This window comes from Platalea leucorodia, assembly GCF_965183815.1.
Source record: "Platalea leucorodia genome assembly, chromosome: 3".
Classification (NCBI taxonomy): domain Eukaryota; kingdom Metazoa; phylum Chordata; class Aves; order Pelecaniformes; family Threskiornithidae; genus Platalea; species Platalea leucorodia.
In genome coordinates this window covers 53,727,691-53,747,366 of record NC_138825.1, presented here as the reverse complement: position 1 = coordinate 53,747,366, position 19,676 = coordinate 53,727,691, and the positions used below count along the sequence as shown (strand labels likewise).

The 19,676-nt window shown below is 45.7% G+C and overlaps 1 protein-coding gene across 1 annotated transcript in view; it reads left to right on the top strand.

Annotated features, from left to right (window-relative positions):
• The window catches only part of FNDC1 (fibronectin type III domain containing 1), a gene marked incomplete at its 5' end in the record, with an annotated part of 72,091 nt that overhangs the window by 11,791 nt on the left and 40,624 nt on the right, over positions 1 to 19,676 (top strand). The window contains 3 exons of the mRNA XM_082308019.1: positions 16,380 to 16,589; positions 18,292 to 18,390; positions 19,348 to 19,462. Coding sequence (XP_082164145.1) covers positions 16,380 to 16,589; positions 18,292 to 18,390; positions 19,348 to 19,462 — 424 coding nt within the window. The remainder of the gene's footprint in view (positions 1 to 16,379; positions 16,590 to 18,291; positions 18,391 to 19,347; positions 19,463 to 19,676) is intronic.

Sequence of the window (19,676 nt, the reverse complement as noted above, 5' to 3'; positions counted from 1 at the left end):
ACTATTCTGGCCATTTCCCTGGCATGCGCTTTATCTACCATCTATGAGTTTTGCACTTTGGGAGACTTGGAGTGCGTGCCGCCAGCTTCCCTTTTCAGGGTACAAAGCTATGTATGTACCTTTTGAAAGATCTTTTACAATAAATAATGTGGAATAAAGTTATTTAGAAGAATCAGGGCTGGTGTTATTTCAAGACATGAATTGTGAGAAGTTTTATATTACAGGTAGATAAATAATGTTTTAGTGGTTTTTTATTTGCATTTTTCATGAAGAGGAAGAAGCAAAGACTGTGTTATTTTAGGATGTACTTTTTCCAATCCCTGTGAAGAAACTTAATCTCTGAGAACTGCTAATGAAAGAGCAGAGACTAACGTTGAGCCAGTGTTTTGTTCTTAGCTAACCTGTACCTTGGGAAACTCTCAGACTTTTCTGATTTATGAAAGGTTTGCAATGTGAAATAAAAATGGAGAGTTTTAACTTCTTTTTTCCTTCTATGCATGATGAAGCTTGAATTCCTACTCTCTGACTTTGCGAGTCTGAGGCATTTTTGGCAGTTTCTAGTGGAAAGTTGAACGTGCACTTCAACTAGAGATGGAATGGAAAGACTTTACATAAACATGTGAATCTCCAGTAGATTAAAAAATCTGTGCTACTTTACAGGGTAAGGGAGCAGGTTTAGATATATTGAGGTGGTTTTGGAGAGAGGTGTAAACCAAACCCCTGCACATGCAAGTAATCAGAGCCCTTAAGGAGGATGATTTGTTGAAGTCTGTGGTATGCATAAAGGAATGAACCAAAAGCAGAGCCACACCATCCGGATTGCCAGCACTTTGGATCCAAAGCTAATCTTTGCTTCAGAAATGTCTCACTGACCCTATTTTTCTTTTTTTTTTTTTTTTTTGTGTGTGTGTGAAAATCACAGTTTTCTGGGATTTTCGAAATCCCAGGTATCTAAAGAACAGTTGAAGCCATGACTTTTTGGCTAGTTGTGGCTTGGATAAGACTTGTCACTGTTTCCACAAATGACTGATGTAGTCCATTTGGTGGCTGTTAAAGTGCCCAAGGGTTTTTCAGAGGGTCTGTAGAGTGGGGATGTAAAGGTGAAGGTGGCTGAGAGTTGTCAGTTCTCCCCCACAGCCTGACACCCCAAACCAATACAGAGAAGGTTAGTATTTGTCTCCTGCTTTGAGGATCTACCATAAAACGTCCCAGTAGCCAAGAGCTGAGCAAGGTTTGGAAGGAAATTAAGTGTTTGAATAGGAGTATTTCATTAAAAATACAATTCACGTATAAAGTGAATAATATGAGCTAAGCATATAAAGCTTTGTGCTTTATGGATGTGGGTAGCCACTGCTTGATGAGGTTGGAGTGAAAGCTGGTGCAGAAAGAGAACTGTGCTGCCTGCTGTGACTTTCCATAAGCCTAGTCCATATCTCCCATCAGGATAATTACACACGGTGTTTTCTTCAGCCTTTGAATGAGCAGGGCCTCATTCTTCACTTGACTGCCTCTGTAACGTGCCACTGATTTTAACGAGATTGCACTAACGTGAAAGCAGAGCAATGGAGTGAAGATTTAGGTTCATAAGAAGTAATCCAGGTGCACAGCGTAAAGATGCTGCCACGGTTTAGTTAGCCTCCTAATGAGCAGTGCAATTTTAGTAGGTGTGTTTTCCTCCCTGTAGATCTATGGCCATACCTGCAGGAAGCAGGACAGAGGTTGGCTCGCAGGAGCGCATGTTCTGGCTCTGACTTGTGTCCCCTGCCAACCCACTTCAAAGCTAGCTCAGGCCGCTGGGACGCGGGGAGGGACGCAGTGGTGGAGGGGATGCATGACAGCCTAGAAACAATACCCTCTTTTTTTACTACCTTTCCTGCAGGCACCCTTTGAGGCCCACCTAGAGGGGAATAGGCTGGCTCACCTGCAAGCCATCCATACGGGGGTGAGAATAAATGTGGGTAGGCTGCAATGCAGTGACTCCCAGACCCAGGTTCCATGTCCAGACTGGGCAGAGCGGCATCGTGCAAGCTCCATGCTGGTGTCACTGCTAGCGAGAAGGGCATCCATGGGCTTGTGATCCTGGACAGCTGGGTCACCCTTCCCGTCTAGCCATACCTGTGCATGCGTCAGCTGTGGGTGGAAAAGTACCAGTTCAATCTTCAACTTAAAGAAAGCTCTGCATATGTTCCCTTGTGTGGAAATCTCTAAAGAAAGCTTTCCCTCAGTGGCAGCTTCACAGAATATGAGAAAGCCACTGAGATTAAGTCAGTCTGAGCAAATTTTTTGTCTTCTTCAATGTTTTCATGAAACCATCAGAAATTTCAGTTAAACGGAGCAGTGCTAGCAGATGATGTAATTTCTTCCTACTGCCATGGTGGATTTTACCGTGTGCATTGTACCAGGGGTCAATTTTTTCCTGTAGAAACACATGTAGAGGTTATGGCTCAGAAGTATCAGCTCTCAGCATGGGAGTCAGTATATTTTACAAGAGAGATAATATCCATACTGGTGCAAGCTTTGTGTTATCTTCGTGCCGCCTTCTGCTGTTGTCATGGACAAAATTGCCAAGTTGTTCGAGGAGAGTGAGAGTGTTGCTGCTCGTCACAGGTTGTGCAGCCAAAATCCTGCCTGGGCTCCAGGGGGCACCTCCAGTAGCCCCATGCCCCTGACAGCCTTTGAACTGTTTTGGGGACAAGCAGCAGACTGGGGCGGCAGAGAGGAAAGGGGAGCCCTGCTTTCCAGGAGCTTGCAGTGGCAGGGCCCGTTGAAGCCCATGGGTTTGCCCTGGCCACCAGTGACAGATGGATCCTGCCCATGCAGGCCGATATGCTCATGCATGTGGGCCCTTGGGTCTGCCCTGAGGAGCTGTGGAGTCGCTCAGGGGGATCCTACTGCCTCGGGAATGTCTCAGGGGATCGTTTCTTATCCTACCTTCTTCTCCTGCACTCAGAGAGAGCAATGCGAAGTGGGCTTAAAGCCACTTTCTCCCCACTAAGGAAAGTGTTACCTCTTGCGATACCGATGGGCTGGTTTAACATCGATTCAACTGTGCATCCAGGGCCAGTGCAGTTAAAGGCCCCAGGCGTTGTAGAGGCGGCTGTGCAAAGTGCGTAAGGATGGTGCACACATGCAGGTGGAAGTCAGGGATGTCCCAGGAGAGACATGCCTTCCACATATTCAGCACTGTGTGGCGGATTTCTCCTCTGTGGTGTCCAGTTCTTCAATGGACAGGGAATTTTCAATGCCTGATTTGACAGCAAAATATGCATAAAAAAGCAGTATGAGTCAGGTGACCCTGAATTTAAAGAGGAGACTAACCAAAATTGTAGGTCTGCTAGCTTTGTGGCAGTATCATGTTTGCTCTTTACTTTTCTTACATGGTTTTGAGGTACTGTATGCTTCATTTTAGACTGTCAGAAACACAGAAGTTGCCTCACTTTTGAGTAAATAAAGAATGAAAAGAACAAATTGGAGGTGAACATAATGTGGAGACTACAGTCATGAGCACAGCGTGGAAAGACACAAGCTTTGAAGGGGTGCGTTTTGTTCCAGACAATGTCTTGCCACGGCATGAGTTGCTCGGCGTGGGTTCACGTTCTGATTTTCTCAGGCAGGTTTCCTTCCCGTCACTGAACTTCTGACTAGGGCTAGAGAACAACCTTTACAAGGATAGTCTAGAGGAAAACAAGCTCAGTTAACTTTATCCTGTGCTTTTGTCATGTTTGTGATTGCAGTCAGATTAAATTCAGACTTCACCACTTAAAGCGCCCTTAGGCTCTGATTTATCTCAGAAACAGGGCTTAAGATGTGAGTTGATATTTGTGCTATTTCTGCAATTGAATATCCACTGAAGCCAAGGAATGTGAGTTTCTTGCCCACTAGGAAGGGTCTGAGTGTGTTGGGAGCCACCAGCTGAGACAGTCAGGAGTCCTGTGGGACGGTGCAGTGCCAGCACTGGGAAACCACTTGGGGGAGAAGCACTAATATTCCCTCCTTCCTTAGTATGAGGGATGTGCATGGAGGAATCAGTTGGGATCAGTGGCTTTATCAGGCCCATTCACGGCTCATGTTATTCCTCTTTGTTGTATGGATGGTGTAAAAGAAGTAGGTTAGCTTTGCTATAAACTTATTTTTCTCTTAAATCAGTGAGTCCCCCTTCTTGCAAACCGAATTTCCAGTGACAGGCATGATAAAGGAGAGGTTCCCACTGAAGCCAGGGAGCTTTGTGTCAAACCTGGAGTACCACAGAGGTCCAGTCCCTCCTTACCCCCTTCCATTTTTAAGCCTGGAAAAGGTTAGACTTAAAGTCAGTAAACAAAGATAAAAAGGATACCCACATATACATTTGAAACTCACTCAAATATTATAGATTTGACATTTATTTTTTATCAAAAGCTTAAAGGCTGTAAGCCTAATTCTTAGGTGGATGGTGCCACCTAATCCAGCTGGGCTCTCATCCTGTGGCTGGTCGCCAGACTCCTGAGGAATAGCCAGAGTCAGAGTTGTGGCTCTGTCCTGCATGGGAAGACAAATCCTGACGTTGTCAGTCGTTTTGGCAGTATCTCTGGCCAATATGGTTGAGCCATGTCAAAGAGAACAATCCACCAGAAATAAAATTGGTTTTGCCAGATGAAGAACTTCAAATACTTCAAATGTAATCAAGCTAATAATATCAGGACCTTGAAAGATGCATTCAAGAGAATCCCAAAGGAAAATTAGAAAGAGCAGTTCTAGCAAGAGAAACAGAGTAATACCAACGTGAGTTAGTATTAAACAGCCAGGTGGAGGAGACGTATCTAAACAAAGGGATAGTTTGAGTGGCAAGTTTAAAAGCCACTTTCCAACGCTGCTTTTGAAGTAGCAGGTTTTAAAAACACTTCCAAAATGGGTCTGCCAAATGTTCAGCTTTTTCCATTTTTTGTTTATTAGGGAGTGGAGAATAATTAAAGTTTTTATGACATACAAAGTACATTCTTCACTAAATGTCACTCCGTTTTCTCTTAGCAATTGAAGATTTTGTTGGAGAAGGGTTACAGCTCTACATACCGTACGTGATTTTACAGTCTATGCTACATCTATCCATCTCCATCTCACTGCCTTATGCTTGGAAGTTTTCAGGAGGCCTGGTGCTGGAATGGCTTTCATGTTTTATTCTCCCAGAAGTGGCTGCTCAGTTGAACAGTGGGCTGTAGTTCTCCAGGAACTGAAACAGTGGCCTGATGTAAACCATGTGTTTTGGAGCCCGGGCCGTGCGCTTTGTGTGAGTGGCAGCGGGGAGCCCTGGGGCCAGAGCCGTGCAGCCAGGAGAGGTTGCAACCCTCCTGCTCAATTCTCCGGGACTGTCAGGGTGGGTTTTTTGTCATCTCAGTGGACCTGAAGGAGCAATGACTTGCTGCCTCTCCCTCCAGAGCAGGAGTAAGTTTCAAAATAAGCTGGAGACAGAGGGTGCTACTAAGGTTTCAGCTGGGAGTGCACCAAAGAGCATTTTGGACAAAGTCTTGAATCAAAGAACTCAAATGCATGTGGTGAGGGATATTTTTAAGTGCTCGTGAGACAAACGTCAGTCTCCAAGTGACGATCATAAGTGAAAAATACATGCTATAGTGACACAATTATGTGAAATAATGCAAAGGGGCTTTTCTTAAGGCATAGCTCCCCACAGCATCTTTTGAGAAGAGTGTGGAAAGGGAAAGATGGAAAATACAACCTTTCCTTTTTTTAAGATTATAACAGTGGTGAATCTGGGAGCTGCATGGCTCAGAACAGATGGCTTTTGCTGTTACTGCTCTGAGCCCAGTTGGAAGAACTGTTTCCATGAATTTTTTGTTGCTTGGTTTATGCATGCAGCAAAGCACAGCTTACTAAGTCTCCATTCTCCCCTGCCGACTGTCATGTTTTTACCCCCTTGTCATGCTGGCCGTTCGTGAGACGTTATCAATGCTTTTTGTAGTTGTCATTCTGCAGGTGGGCTTTGATCCATCCCTGTGTTTCTGTGCTTGGTACATCGTTGGTTTTGTCTGTGACTCTTGGCTGACAAGCCCCTCCCAAGGGATATGCTCCGGATGGCCACACTGATACAAATGAAGCTTTTCCATCTCCTGCGATGACAGGTGTCGTGGTTTAACCCCAGCCAGCAACTAAGCACCACGCAGCCGCTCCCTCACTCCCCTCCTGGTGGGCTGGGGGAGAGAATCAGAAGAGTAAAAGTGAGAAAACTCGTGGGTTGAGATAAAGACAGTTTAATAGGTAAAGCAAAAGCCGTGTGTGCAAGCAAAGCAAAGCAAGGAATTCATTCCCTACTTCCCATCGGCAGGCAGGTGTTCAGCCATCTCCAGGAAAGCAGGGCTCCATCAGGCGTAACGGTTACTTGGGAAGACAAACGCCATCACGCCGAGCGTCCCCCCCTTCCTTCTTCTTCCCTCAGCGTATACACTGAGCATGACGTCATATGGTATGGAATAGCCCTTCGGCCAGTCTGGGTCAGCTGTCCTGGCCATGCTCCCTCCCAGCTTCTTATGCACCTGGCACCTTCCCCGCGCCTTTGCCAGCTGGTTTCACCTGCTCTGCCCCTGGAAGGAGCCCCCAAAGGCGATGTCACTCCAGTACCACCTTTCCTGCGACTCAGTGAAGAGGCAGGTGTTGGACAACACTAGGATGGACGCTTGCAGACCAGGGCCATGGCTGCGGTGTGCTCTCACGGCCCTTTGGGGTTGCTGTGGGGGTTTTACCACCATGGTGGTTTGGTCGCTGGAGAAGCCTGGACAGAGGCGTCCAAAGGCAGCAGGTGTGAGAGGGGAGGGTAGCCCAGGCTCAGTGGGCTCACTTCAAAGGGTGCTGATGCAGAAGGAAATGTGTGCGTGGACATTGGTGGGAGAACATGAAGCTTTCAATAACTCACTATTGGTTGTTCTTAAGTCATAATACATCTGTTAATCGTGTAGAAATATGTTGTTGAGTTTGGAAAATGCCCTAGTCCTACTGTGCTTAGCATTCAGAGGGCTTTTCAAAGGGAGCACTGGAAACTTCTGTTGATGCTGTCAATTTAAAGAATGTCCTCCGGATGCCAGGTAACTCCTCTACAGATGTATAATGAATTGCTTTGCTTAAATCAGACATTACCGTTGGATACTGGTCCTCTGCCCAAAACTCCTGGCCGGAGTCTGGTGAATTATGGCACACTTTCCATTGTGCTTTGCAGGAACTAAAGCACCCCAGTCCCCGCTTTCTGCGCCAAGCAGAAGTGTGTGGAAATGTGCTGAGCGATTTTTTTTTTTTTTTCCTGTGAGAAACAAAGGATTTAGGTGTTGCTTGCCTCCACTGCTTTAACCGATTGGCTTATTTCCAGGAGGAGATCTGATGCTGAGTGTATAAATTAGTGGCATTAAAAAAGTTGATCAGCCCACATAGGGACAAGGTTGATAGTGCATTTTAAAATGCTAGGGGACCTACCAACCCAGTAAGCCTCAGGCTGGATTTGTTCTCCCGTTTCAATCCTATTTTCTTTCTGATCGTATACTCACTCTTTTACACGTGTTAACTGCTGCAGTGCTACAAAGAGCCCCACTAGACCTAGTGCTATGCTCTGTGCCATGGCTGGTCTGAAGTAAATCATGGAGCCCAGAGTCTTCTGGAGTGAGAGCAGTCAGCACATCTCGGTTCGGTGGGCCACATCAGCACTGTTTGAGCTGGCTCACCAACTGCAGGAAATGTCTTTGCAGAGTGAACTCTTCTCGGGATGGCCCCAATCCAGCCCTCATTGAAGCTGGTGGAATTCCTCCCGTTTTCTCAACAGAGCTTGGATCAAACCATCAACTTAAAAAAAAAAAAATCCAGTAATACTTTGCCAAAGTGACACGGTGCATTAATTTTTGGGTGGAAAACAAGTATCTTCCTCTGGTATTTTATCTGTCCTCTTTCTTCTTTACTCTTCTGCTGATGTGGCTTTGGGGTAGCTGTATGGAGATAGGTAACAGTGAGAGTATGGGAAGGTGAGGAGCAAAGCAGCTGCCCGTGTGAGTTGCTGGATGAGAAAGGTGGGATATTCTCTTTCCCTTGTGCTTCTCAGTTATGGTAAAATGCCATTTTTCTTTTCCTGTTCATGACTAACAACTAAATTGAAAGCCTTGAGTTGCACAAAGGACTACAGAGCTTTAGATGCCTGACTCTGCCAGTAAAGCTCTGCTTTCTCCTTTTTTAAATACACTCTGTTTCATAATCTATTTCAAATCAGGTGAAAAAACGAAACGGTTATCAGAATTGTCCCAACCCTTAAAGCCAATGCACAAAGTGATTTACCTGCTGGAAGATGGTAGAGCACCATGTGGAAAACAACATCCATTGCAGGCATGAAGAAGGGATGGGTGATCATGTTGCAAAGTATTTCTGAAAACAATAAATTCTTTTTCCTGGTGAAGGGCTGGCCGTGATACAGCCCTTGGTGCATGAACACTGCCACCTGAGCAGGGGGCTTTCCCCCCTGGCTTCCCTGGTGCCTTCTGCGGGGCTGGTGTCCCTCAGTCTTTCTGCACCCCTGGGCAGATGCCTGTCCTGGTTTCACAAGTTGCCAAACAAGGGCAATTGTAGAGGTGCCCTAGGATATGTTTGCCACGTGTGCTATGAACTTGAGCGTCACCACTCAAGCAGTTGCATTTAGGAGAGCCCAACACAGTAGGTTTTAGGAGTGTAGGTGTTTTACAAAAGGTCTTACTTCACAAATGGAATTAACTTTAGAGTTGCCAGCTGAAGAATCAAAATGTAATGCCTCTTTTTTTCTGTTCACTTATTCACTATCATTTTTTGCTACAAGTACAGCCGATATCTTCATGGTGGTAGGGCTTGGACACTTATGAGGGTGCATGGTATACAGGGGTGTTATATCCCAAAGAAATAGCTCAGAGATCTAGGAACCACAGCTGGCTCAGGTACTTCTCTGGCCCTGGTGGTGGGTTTTGAGAGGGATGCTGCAGAGTGTTCGTAAACTGAGTTGCTCAGCTCTGGGACTGGGTTGCTCTTGCAGATTGGCATTGGTGCAAGGTTATTACCTCAGAGGACAATTGTTGTGCTTAGGGAGCAGTTAAGGACTTCTTAAGACAGGGATCTACTCTTTGAGGAGGCTGAATGAACTGAGCAGTTTGGCACATTTTATTTAATCTTCCATACTGTTTTGTCTGGTAAAGCAGCAGTAGTCTCAAATCCAGGGTACAGAGTCAATCAGTCTCATTTGATGCTTAGAACTTAATTTTTAAAATAAAAATAATAATAATAAAACCCAAAACATGCCCCCTCCCCCAACAAAACTAAATAAGCAAAAAATCCCACCAGTTTGCTGTTGCAGTGTAGACTATGATGATTTTTGGTCAAGTTGTTCATGACAGGATTGCATTTGCCAGCTGGTATTTTTGGCCTTTTCTAATGAAGGCAGTTGACTGCTTTCTGAGTTTGTTATCTCTAAGCAGCTACAACTTCTGTCTTCAAGCTGTTGCTTCGCCCATGGCTGGGTCACTGTGCCTAGCCTCCCAAACTTCTGCCTGAAGTGAAAAGAGAGGTTGGTAGATGTTTATAGACTATATGAATGTTGTCTACTGACTGTGCCAAGTGTGTGTCCTCTCTGCTGTGTCCACAGCAGAACACATTTTATAGGTCCCGTTTTCCAGTCCTGGAGTAATGGCACATAGAAGGAAAACAGAAAAGTTTTTGCTGACTAGGGAAGGCAAAAGCAAACATTTTATACCCAGACTTGTGGAGGTAAATTGAAGTGCCTGATTTTTTGTGACCTCATATTTCAACTACTTTTCTACACCTACATCTTAATAGGTTTGAGTTGCTTGGGATATTTTTCCCCACAGTTATAGATTGATTACTAGGGGTCAGTACTTCCCTTTTCTTCTGGAGCTATTTTGTGTTTTCCTTTGCTAGATAATTGATGAGGCCTCTGAAGAATCTGTGTGATTTGGCAAGTGCAAACTGCCTCCTTGTGTGGTTGTTTAGAGGATGTTTTACCCTCAGCTTAGACTTCATCCTCTGGGCTTACATCATTTGTAAAATGTTCTCCCACAGTCCTGACACGCACAGAAACTTTGGCAATACTAGTGGACGTTTCAACTGTGAAAAGTCAATACTGAGGCTTTAATCGGCCCTGCATTTTTGGGGCCAAGATACTATACACAAATTCCTGCAGCTGTAGGTAATGTTGGATTTCTACACTGAAGAGAGCACAAGGGAGTGACTCTTTCTCATTTTCCAGAACATAGAAAAGGATTTGATTTTATTTTAATTGCAGGTAGCTCTTTAGATGAGGTCGGAAGATGTTCACCAGTTGATTTAGTTTGGCCAGAGCGGAGGTCCAGAAAACTGTTAAATTAGTTTTGGAATCAAAACTGAAAAAAACCTTCGTGATGTTTACAGGGGCAAATAGTGGGGAGATGAGGAAGAATCAACCTTCAGTTCAATCAGGCACTTGGTAGCTGTTCCCAAAGTTTATTTGAAAAAAAAGGGTTTGGAAGTGAATGCATCTGAAGATGTAGCTTTTTCATTGCTACTGATTTGGGACCTCATCCACATTTTGCTGAAATCCAGTTGAGTTCCTGGTGTACCAGAGTAGGTGTTAAACGGGGAACAGACAGATGCAGTCCTGTACGCTTTCGTAAAGGTCATGTCTACTGTCTCTGATTGATAGGAGAAACTGCAGGCACTGTAGTAGATGTCAGCTGTGCAGCTTTCATGCTGATCCAAAATCTTGTCTTGGGACCTGTTAGGGCCATCATCTGCTGAGGATTCAAGCAAACTGCCCAAGTTTAGACCATTGCAAAAGGCAGGGAGAGATGCCTCGCAGGATCACACTCCAGCCCAGGGAAGTGGCGGAAATGTTCCCCGCTGCTTGGGGGCCCTAAAAGTGACTGGTGTCCTGGGCCATTTCTGGATGCCCATTTGTCTGGGTTGGACTCAGCTGGCCTGGGTGGAGCTGTGGTATTGATGCTGGGAGTGAGCAGCAGTGTGGTGTATCCATCCTGTGATGTTGGGGTGTGTTATGCCAGGTAGCGAGCAAGACATTGGCGTTTCTGTGTGTGCTTGGTCCTCCTGTTGGTAAATCTCCCACTTCATGCATCACTGGGAGTGCAAACTCCCAGAGATAATCTGATGTCTCTTTTCTCCCTCTGGGAGGATGAGGTTTTATTTACAGATCTCCGCATCACTGTTGCTGAGATTAGTGTACTTGTATACCCAGTGGAAATTTGTGCTTAAGCAAGGCAATTTTTGTTGTCACATCATTAATCTGTTTGGAGGAGGCTGGAGGATTTGTGCTAGGTCCTATTGAAGGCAGATGAAGCCCAGCATCCAGTGGCTACAGCTCTGTCTAGTCCTTCCCTCATTTCCACCCATGCTACCTCACTGGTAGCCTTTTCCTAGTTTCAGCACTGCATTTCTTCCCTGTCTGCATCAGATTCCCATGGGTGTTCCTATTTCCGTGTCACCTTTAATATTATTAGAGTAGTTCTTTCACTGACTTTAATCACCCCTTTTCTTGGACCTATTCTTGTCTCCCTTGGTCTAGGATTGAAACAATGCCTTGATTTTTGAAAAGGTTTTGCTTTCTTTAGCCCAGCATGACAAAAAAGTCCACTGTGTAGTCTCCTGAGCAGGTTCAGATCTTGCCATCTCCAGGTTCACATCCGGCACCTAGATGTGCAGTGAATGGGATCCTAGTGATGCAGGAGAGTGATGGGATCTGTCCTCATAGTTCTTGACCTGTGGTGACAGCATCATCTAATTCTTTTTTCATTAGCTGTGAGCTGTTCAAGACTATTGTGACTGGGGAGTTCAGTGTCCCCACAAGAAGGGGCTGCTTTGGGAACTGAATGACTTAAACGATGCATGGGATTTATTTCTTCCTTCTCCTACCCCTTCCCTGATGAGTGTAGTTTGTTTAGGACAATGTTCCCCCCCCCCCCCCCCCCTTTTTTTTTTTAAAAAAAGATGAATGACCCTGGCTAGCAGGACCAAACTCTGGTCCTTAGGACACAGTGAGCTTTTCTTGTTGCTCAACCTCCACAGTCCCAGGGTTATCCTCCCTGTGGAAATCCAGGCTGTTTCCTGGAGCCAAGACGAGAGGAGGTGGCCGGGGCAGGAGAGAGCTCAGGTGCAGGGGCTGTGACAGCAGGAGGCTGTGACTTGCTGTCCCATGGGAGACTTAAGGAGTGAGAAATGTCCTGACTGGGGAGTGCTGTCCCTATGGCACGGCTGAGCCCGGTGGGACGGCAGCCCTGTGGGTGCTCGTACGAGGTGGCCTGAGCCCAGCTTCCCCTTCTTCCTCTGTGTGGCTGAGGTCGGGGCCTTCAGCCTTGTCCCAGAGCAGACTGATGGCTCCCGGGCCGTGGGCTACAGCGGGGTGGGCAAGCTCCTGCTGCTGCTCTTTGTTTTTAATGACAAATCCCTTCTTGTCAAGCCTGGCACAGACTTCACACAAAAATACTGGTTTTGATGGATCAGCAGTTACCAGCAAAGCCATTTAAACCATTCTATGATAGCTCCATCCTGGATGCCTTCAGATTCCTGCCGATCAAACTGTGACAAGGAAAGGCAAATAGAAACTGGAGCTAACTGTAGAGAAATGGGGACAATGGGCAGTAAAGTGTGGTGCTACCATGAGGGAAGTAATCGAAGCCTTAGAAAGCCCTGGTTTTAAAATCTCAGCTGATCCCCTGCATTCAGCATTAGGGTCGATAAACTTCTCTTTGCCCAAAGCCACATTTGTTTTAGATTGGGTACTTTCCATATGTCTCTCTCGCTGGGCTAGTTCCTTTTGTATCCTTTGTCCCTTACAAGTCTCTGTTTTAATTCCAGTTGGAAGCTGAGGCTTTGACTGGGGGAACAGAGCTGATGGGCTGCAGTGTCCTTCCCGGCCACCCTGGGCCAGTGGGCTCTCGGTGCTCCGTACCATATGGGGCCACCGAGAGGAAACCCAAGCAGTGTGCTTTCACCGCAGCCTGGCAAGCCGCAGGTGCCCGGGAGAGCATGGCCGGTCAAGGGGAGGTGTTACTCCCCTCCGGCCAGGGCTGGGCTGCTCAGGAGAGATCATAGAATCATAGAATCGTCAAGGTTGGAAAAGACCCTTAAGATCATCGAGTCCAACCGTTAACCTAACACTGCCAGGTCCATCTATACCATGTCCTCGAGCACCACATCTATCCGTTCTTTAAATACCTCCAGGGATGGAGACTCAACCACTTCCCTGGGCAGCTTGTTCCAATGCTTGACCACCTTTTCGGTGAAGAAGTTTTTCCTAATGTCTAACCTAAACCTCCCCTGGCGCAGCTTGAGGCCGTTTCCTCTCATCCTATGATGATGTTGAGATCTGGGGAGGTGGTGGCTACCTATGGCACGTGGGCTACAAGGAGAGGCTGCAGGAGCAGGGCTGGCCCAGTCTGACAAACAGGAGGACAGGGTGACATCCCACAGCAGCCAACAGCTGCTTGATTGGGGGCTGCAAGGAAACCACTTCTTGGTGGTAGCAGGCCACGTGTGACGCTGTAACGCTGGGCAGCAGCCACAAGTTGCTGTTTGGGAGGTTTAGGTTGGACATTAGGAAAATTTATCAGAAACAGTGTGGCCAGCAGGACCAGGGAAGTGATCATCCCCCTGTACTCAGCACTGGTGAGGCCACACCTCGAATGCTGTGTTCAGTTTTGGGCCCCTCACTACAAGAAGGACATTGAGGTGCTGGAGCGTGTCCAGAGGAGGGCAACGAAGCTGGTGAAGGGTCTAGAGCACAAGTCTTGTGAGGAGCGGCTGAGGGAGCTGGGGTTGTTTAGCCTGGAGAAGAGGAGGCTGAGGGGAGACCTTATTGCTCTCTACAGCTACCTGAAAGGAGGCTGTAGCGAGGTGGGGATTGGTCTCTTCTCCCAAGTAACAAGTGATAGGACAAGAGGAAACGGCCTCAAGTTGTGCCAGGGGAGGTTTAGGTTGGATATTAGGAAAAATTTCTTCACTGAAACGGTTGTCTGGAAGTACTGGCACAGGCTGCCCAGGGAAGTGGTTGAGTCCCCATCCCTGGAGGTATTTAAAAGATGTAGATGTGGTGCTTAGGGACATGGTTTAGTGGTGGACTTGGCAGTGCTAGGTTAACGGTTGGACCCGATGATCTTAAGGGTCTTTTCCAGCCTAAACGATTCTATGATTTTATGATAAAAGCTTTCACCCTAGGCAGCTGTTGCAGCGCTGGAGCAGGTCCACAGGGAGGCTGTGCCGTCTCCATCCTGGAAGGTTTTGAAGACTGAGCTAGGGAAAACCAGGGCTGGCTTCACACAGTGTTGGCGATAGTTTGTCTTTGAGCAGGAGGTTGAGAAGAGACTTCCAGGGGTCCCTTCCAACTTGAATTTTGCCCTCTATCCAGTTCTTCATGGTGGTGCTATGCATGAAGGCTGTGAGCCTACATGATCAGTGACTAAGGGGCTTTTGAAATCTGCGTTGAGCAACTGCTCAGGAGAGCAAGAAAAAGAAACCATGTGGGAGCAGGTGTTTTTAACAGAGTGCATGACTGAGAACATTCTTTGAAAAGTGGTCAGGGAGTCTCGTGAAAGCAGCTGTATTTATTGTATAGCAAAAAGCATTTATTGTTTGTTAAACACTTAGGACCGGATCCACTGCTGTGATCCAGCTAGTATACACTGCTCTGGCAACTGAAAGCGTCTGTAAAATGAGCTTAATTGGCTGATTAATCTGGGTTTATAGCTGCTTCATTTTGCTGGGGTGGTGAGGAGCAGCCAGAAGAGAGATGCAGCTGAAGTTCATGTGTTTAAACTGATGATCCCTCTCTCTGTAGGCAAAATAAAAAGGCAAGGTTTACCGTGCTGAGCTGCTGCCCAGTGTTTCAGTAGAAAAGCAGAGTTCCCTGGGAGCGTGTGGTTCTCTGCGTATGTTATATACCTCATCAGCACTGAAACCTTGCATTTCTCACAGGGATTTCAAGAGAAGCTCTGCAAACAGCTTTGAGAGTTGCTGTGATCCCTTCCAAAGGGTAATTTAATAGCAAAATGCTTGTTGGGAGTGTGTAAGAGGCAACCTTATCAGCAGATCAAGACCAGTGAGCAGTTTGGTTATAGAAGGTGTCACTGAGCAGAAATATTGGAAAAGGACTTGCTTTTGGTGTATATAGAGACATGCAGACACCAATACATACTTGAAGTAACATGTTTAAGTGCTGTCATGAATAAGTATGAGCTCCTGAACTGGTGCTAGAAAGTGGATCTCACTACTGCTCTGACAGGGGGTACTTTGGTGCATTGTCTTTTGCTGTCTGTCGGGGTCTCTGGCAGCTGTTGCTCTCCCAGTCTCTTGTTCTCTTGAGGTTGCTGTGGTTGCAATGACTGGCTTAGCCAGCGAGTGAGAGGCTTTGAATACAGAGTGTAACCTCTGTGCTGGCGGGTTCATGCAACCTTGTGCTTGGTGCTTGATATTGCTAGAAGAAACTGAGACAGACCTACTTTGACTGCAAAATGTAAAAGAGGCAAAAAATCGCTACAAGTGTGGGAGATCTCAGTCCTGGCCGGTGCTGCCAGCACCTTTCTCCCTGCTGCCTGCTCTGCTTGCAGCCTGTGCAGTAGCATGGTGCAGGCCATATGCAATGGAGAATGCCACAAAAACTGGAGATGCCGTTCAGAGCAACCAGACTGGTTGCTTGAGTCATCCTTGCATTAGTGTCACTTCTTAAAAGAATGCTGCCAACTGGCCAGCAAATGTAAAAATAAACGACTTGCGTAAGGTACCTGTTACAGTGCTGGATGCTCGAGGGATCATATAAGGGGAGTCTGTGAAGTCAAGAGTTGAAGCATGTGTAGAACAGACCCGTTAAATATGAGGCTGTCGGAGAGCAGAACCATTAGTGATGGGTTTAGAAGAGAACCTCCTTTTAATGTGGATTGCTTTCTAAAAGAAAGTTTAAAAATAGTGAAACAGTTCTGTGCTTCATTTTATACTGACCTTTAGCACTTGCCAAAAAAATAATGTACTGGTGTGCCTGAACTAGGGAAAGGAGATTTAAAAAAAAAAAAAAAAAAGATTAAACAGAAAAGCTACAAGACATCCCCAGTTTCTGGCAGGGATCCTTATATTACGATATGTTTTCACTTTCGGTGTCTTGCATCAGTCTGTCTGAAGAGCCTCGGAAAAGGTGCTGTTGAGTATTGTACATCCCGCTTGGAAAAACTGGTGTTACTGCAGTTGAGTTTTATAGCAAAATTAAAAAACTATAAAATTATGCCCTTTATTCTGATGTTATTTAATAGATGTGCTTGCAACAGACAAATGTGGGCTGCTGTACATGTCACGTGCTTCATAATAACAGTGATGGGTTTTGTGTGTGTGTGTTTGCTTATTTTTTGAAGGGAAGGACATGCCAAACAGACCTCTGAGGGTGCGCGCCCAGTCTCCAGATGGCAAGTTATCTTTTCGGTGGAAGCCACCTTATGGAGCAGGCTTCAGGGGTCCACGCAGCAGATCCCCAAGTTACCTCCATGGGTATGGAGAGAGCAGCCGAAGGATGAGCTACGCTCCGCTGCAGCAAGAGCGACAAAACCAGGAAGCGAGAAAACTAGGTGAGTCGGATTTCCCTGCTAGCATCTAGCTGAGCTAGCACACTTCTGTGATCCCCCGTGGCTGCTAGGTGATCACAGATCCCGTGGTGGTGTAGCCATCAAAATGACTTCTTCCTATAAATGAAAATGCTCCCTATAATTGCATTCTGTAACATGTTCTTAACAGAAAAATATGATGACCAGGGTAGGAAGTGTAGCAGAACTTGACGCTGTGTTAAAGAGACACCATGTGTGAGTTACTGATATTAATAGCAGAGGGAAGGGCTGGGGAGAAGAGCCTTGCATGCAGTGGGACTGCTCTGAAATCCATTGTTTCTTGCCCTCTTCTTACACTTTGTGTCCCTACGTTATTTCAGGACAGTGGAGAAAAAATTAATGCTTTAATTAAATGTATCCACGCTTACCATTTAAACTGTTTCATGGGCTCCATACTGGAGTGTTACACTCGTGTGTCTATATTCTCTCTGGTTCCTTCATGAGGTCCTGGTCACTAAGGGCTCCTGAGAGAGTCAGGTTGGCCTCTTTTGTGCTCCTTGCTGTGCTGTGATGGTTTGCACTCATGCCCTAGATCACCTGCCCTCGATTTAAAGGATTTCCCATCTAACGGTATCAATGGGATTTGCAACAGCTTTATTTCCCCCGAGGCTGAGCGTTTCCCTTTGCGCTATTTGTGTCACTTGCCTGTGTCACGGCTAACCTGTCGCTGTCCTGCTGCCTCCGCTCCTCGCCTGAGCGGGTGCTAGGTCTGCACTCACGAGTCTTGCTTTGCTCCTGTGCTGTTCAGGTGTGTTTGCTCAAGGTCAGGCTTCTTTCTCTCAAAATCTCTCCTGTAGGCTGGAAGCCCGTCCCACAGGTAGTCTGGTCTTGGGTTACAAAATGGGTGATGATTGCAAAATCACACGTGGCTGCCAGAATCCCTGGCTTTGCAGTGTAAATGTCTATTTCCCCTTCTGCTTTGTGGGTTTTGTATTAAACGCGCATCTTTATCTCCGTTTCTCCAAAGAGAGGGAACTCCTCAATCACCTTTATCAGTTATTCCCCCTTTTCCTAATAAGAATCTCATACTTATTTCTCACGCCTTCTCTCGTATTCACTTTTTCATCTTTCTGTGCACCACTTGTGGAGGGGACACTCTGACGTCTGTGCTGAGGTGACAGGCTCGAGACACGTATGTGTGGGAGACGCTCTCCTGTTTGTTTGATGCCCAGCACGTACCACTGCTCTGCAGGTTGAGAGCCTGTCCACGCGGTACAGAAGTCAATGGAAATCTTGTCACGGACGTAGTGGGAGTTCAGTAATGAACTTAATCTTGATGAGAAATACTGTGTAACATGGTTTGGAGCATCTACTTCTTGTTTTCTTTACTTTTATACTATGTTTTTTTAAAGTGGGAGAATAAATGTTGTTTAAATAATCAAATTATCAGGAGAAGAACTCAGTCCTAGAATATAGGACTCTTGTAATGGTCTTTTCACGTTAATAATTTGCTTTCCTGCTTCTAAAATACCAAGTTTACTGTTCTTACTGCATGCACATTGCACACTCTGACATAAATGCTGTGACTGTAAATAAATTAACTTTCAAGTAAGCCTCTCCTTTTGTATCAGAAAAGAATAAAACAGAGTTCTGCCTGAAAAGACTAGATTTTTTTTTCAATGAAAAAGGTTACAGGAAAGCCTCTGTTTTCTTCCTGCATGTACAGCCTCTGAGTCAGTTCATGTGGTTTCGCTGCCATCAAGGAGCTCCCAAGGACGGAGCCAACCTGTCTATAGGTCATCTTTAACTAAAAGAAAAGTCACAGGTATGTTTCCTTCACATCTGCTGTCAATTCATGGAAACATTTGAAGGCAATGAGGTAGCTTTGTGATTTTTTAGACTGCAAGTCTTTTGGTGCTGGAGCTGCTAGGTTTTTCTCTGTGTGTGCTGTGTGAGCTCAATGGATATCTCTTATTGCTTCTCTAATTCAAGCAGGATCAATAAAATGATAGTTGGTTGGGTTTCTGTTGTTGTGGTTTTTGTTTTGTTTTTTTAAATCTCCTCCTCTCTAGCTGTTGGAAAATGTTATGCACTTCAATAACCGCATGAGAAGACTTGATTAAATCAAAGCCAGGAACTCCACAACGGTATGCCTTCTTGTCAGATCTCCGCCCCCTTTTCTGAAGGGTTGATTTCCAGAAGCCTAAACCTAGTCAGCAAAAGTTTTCACTTTCTTTTGGAAAGAAAACATTACATACTGCTGCCAAGGTTAAAAAGGATGAGCGAGATTCTGAGTCATCTCCATGCCAGTGTCACTTTCTCACCCCCTTGCATTGCGATGAGAGTGCCGTGGGGGTGGCAGAGTGTTTTGGATATTTTGATGGTGATGGAGAACACCTTTGTCAGAAAATTTTAAAATCTCAAAATTTTTCGTAAGGCAAAATTTCTGCTGTCCAGGCATCTCTGGCAGTGAGTTTGCCAGAGACGGTGAATGTCAGTAGGTTAATAAGACATTTGCTCTAAGTAACAGTTTGGGGACTGATAGAATATTGAAGGACTGTAGAATATATTAGTACTCTGGTCTTAAAAGCAGACAACTAACAGAAGAAATGATGTTTCCATGAGGTACCATCAGTGATCAATATACTTGTCTTTCCACTACCACTGTGTTAGTTATTCATCTGTGCTGTGTGCGTATTACGACGTCAGTTGAAGACAGTTACTATTTTTTATGGGAACTACGATGTTGTTATTGATATGCTATTTTGTTTTGCCATTTCAGAGGAGGAAGAGGTGGAGGTGGCACAAGACATAACTGTTCGAGTTATGTCCTCTCAGTCTGTGCTCGTTGCTTGGACAGACCCGCTGTATGAAAAACAGAAGGTTGCAGCAAATAGGTAGTTAGTCCTGTGTTTTCTTTTCTGAATGCATACTGAAGGTGAACTGCTGCCAATGCACTACTGATTGCTTTTGCATTTATTTAATTACAGTTGGTTCTGAGAATAATTTAGCTTAGGGCATAGGAACATGCATATCCCTACGTGTGACAATGGCTGGTAGGGGATGCTTCAGAGAAGCTGTTAGAAACCTGACATGGGTGGATGTGGGGTG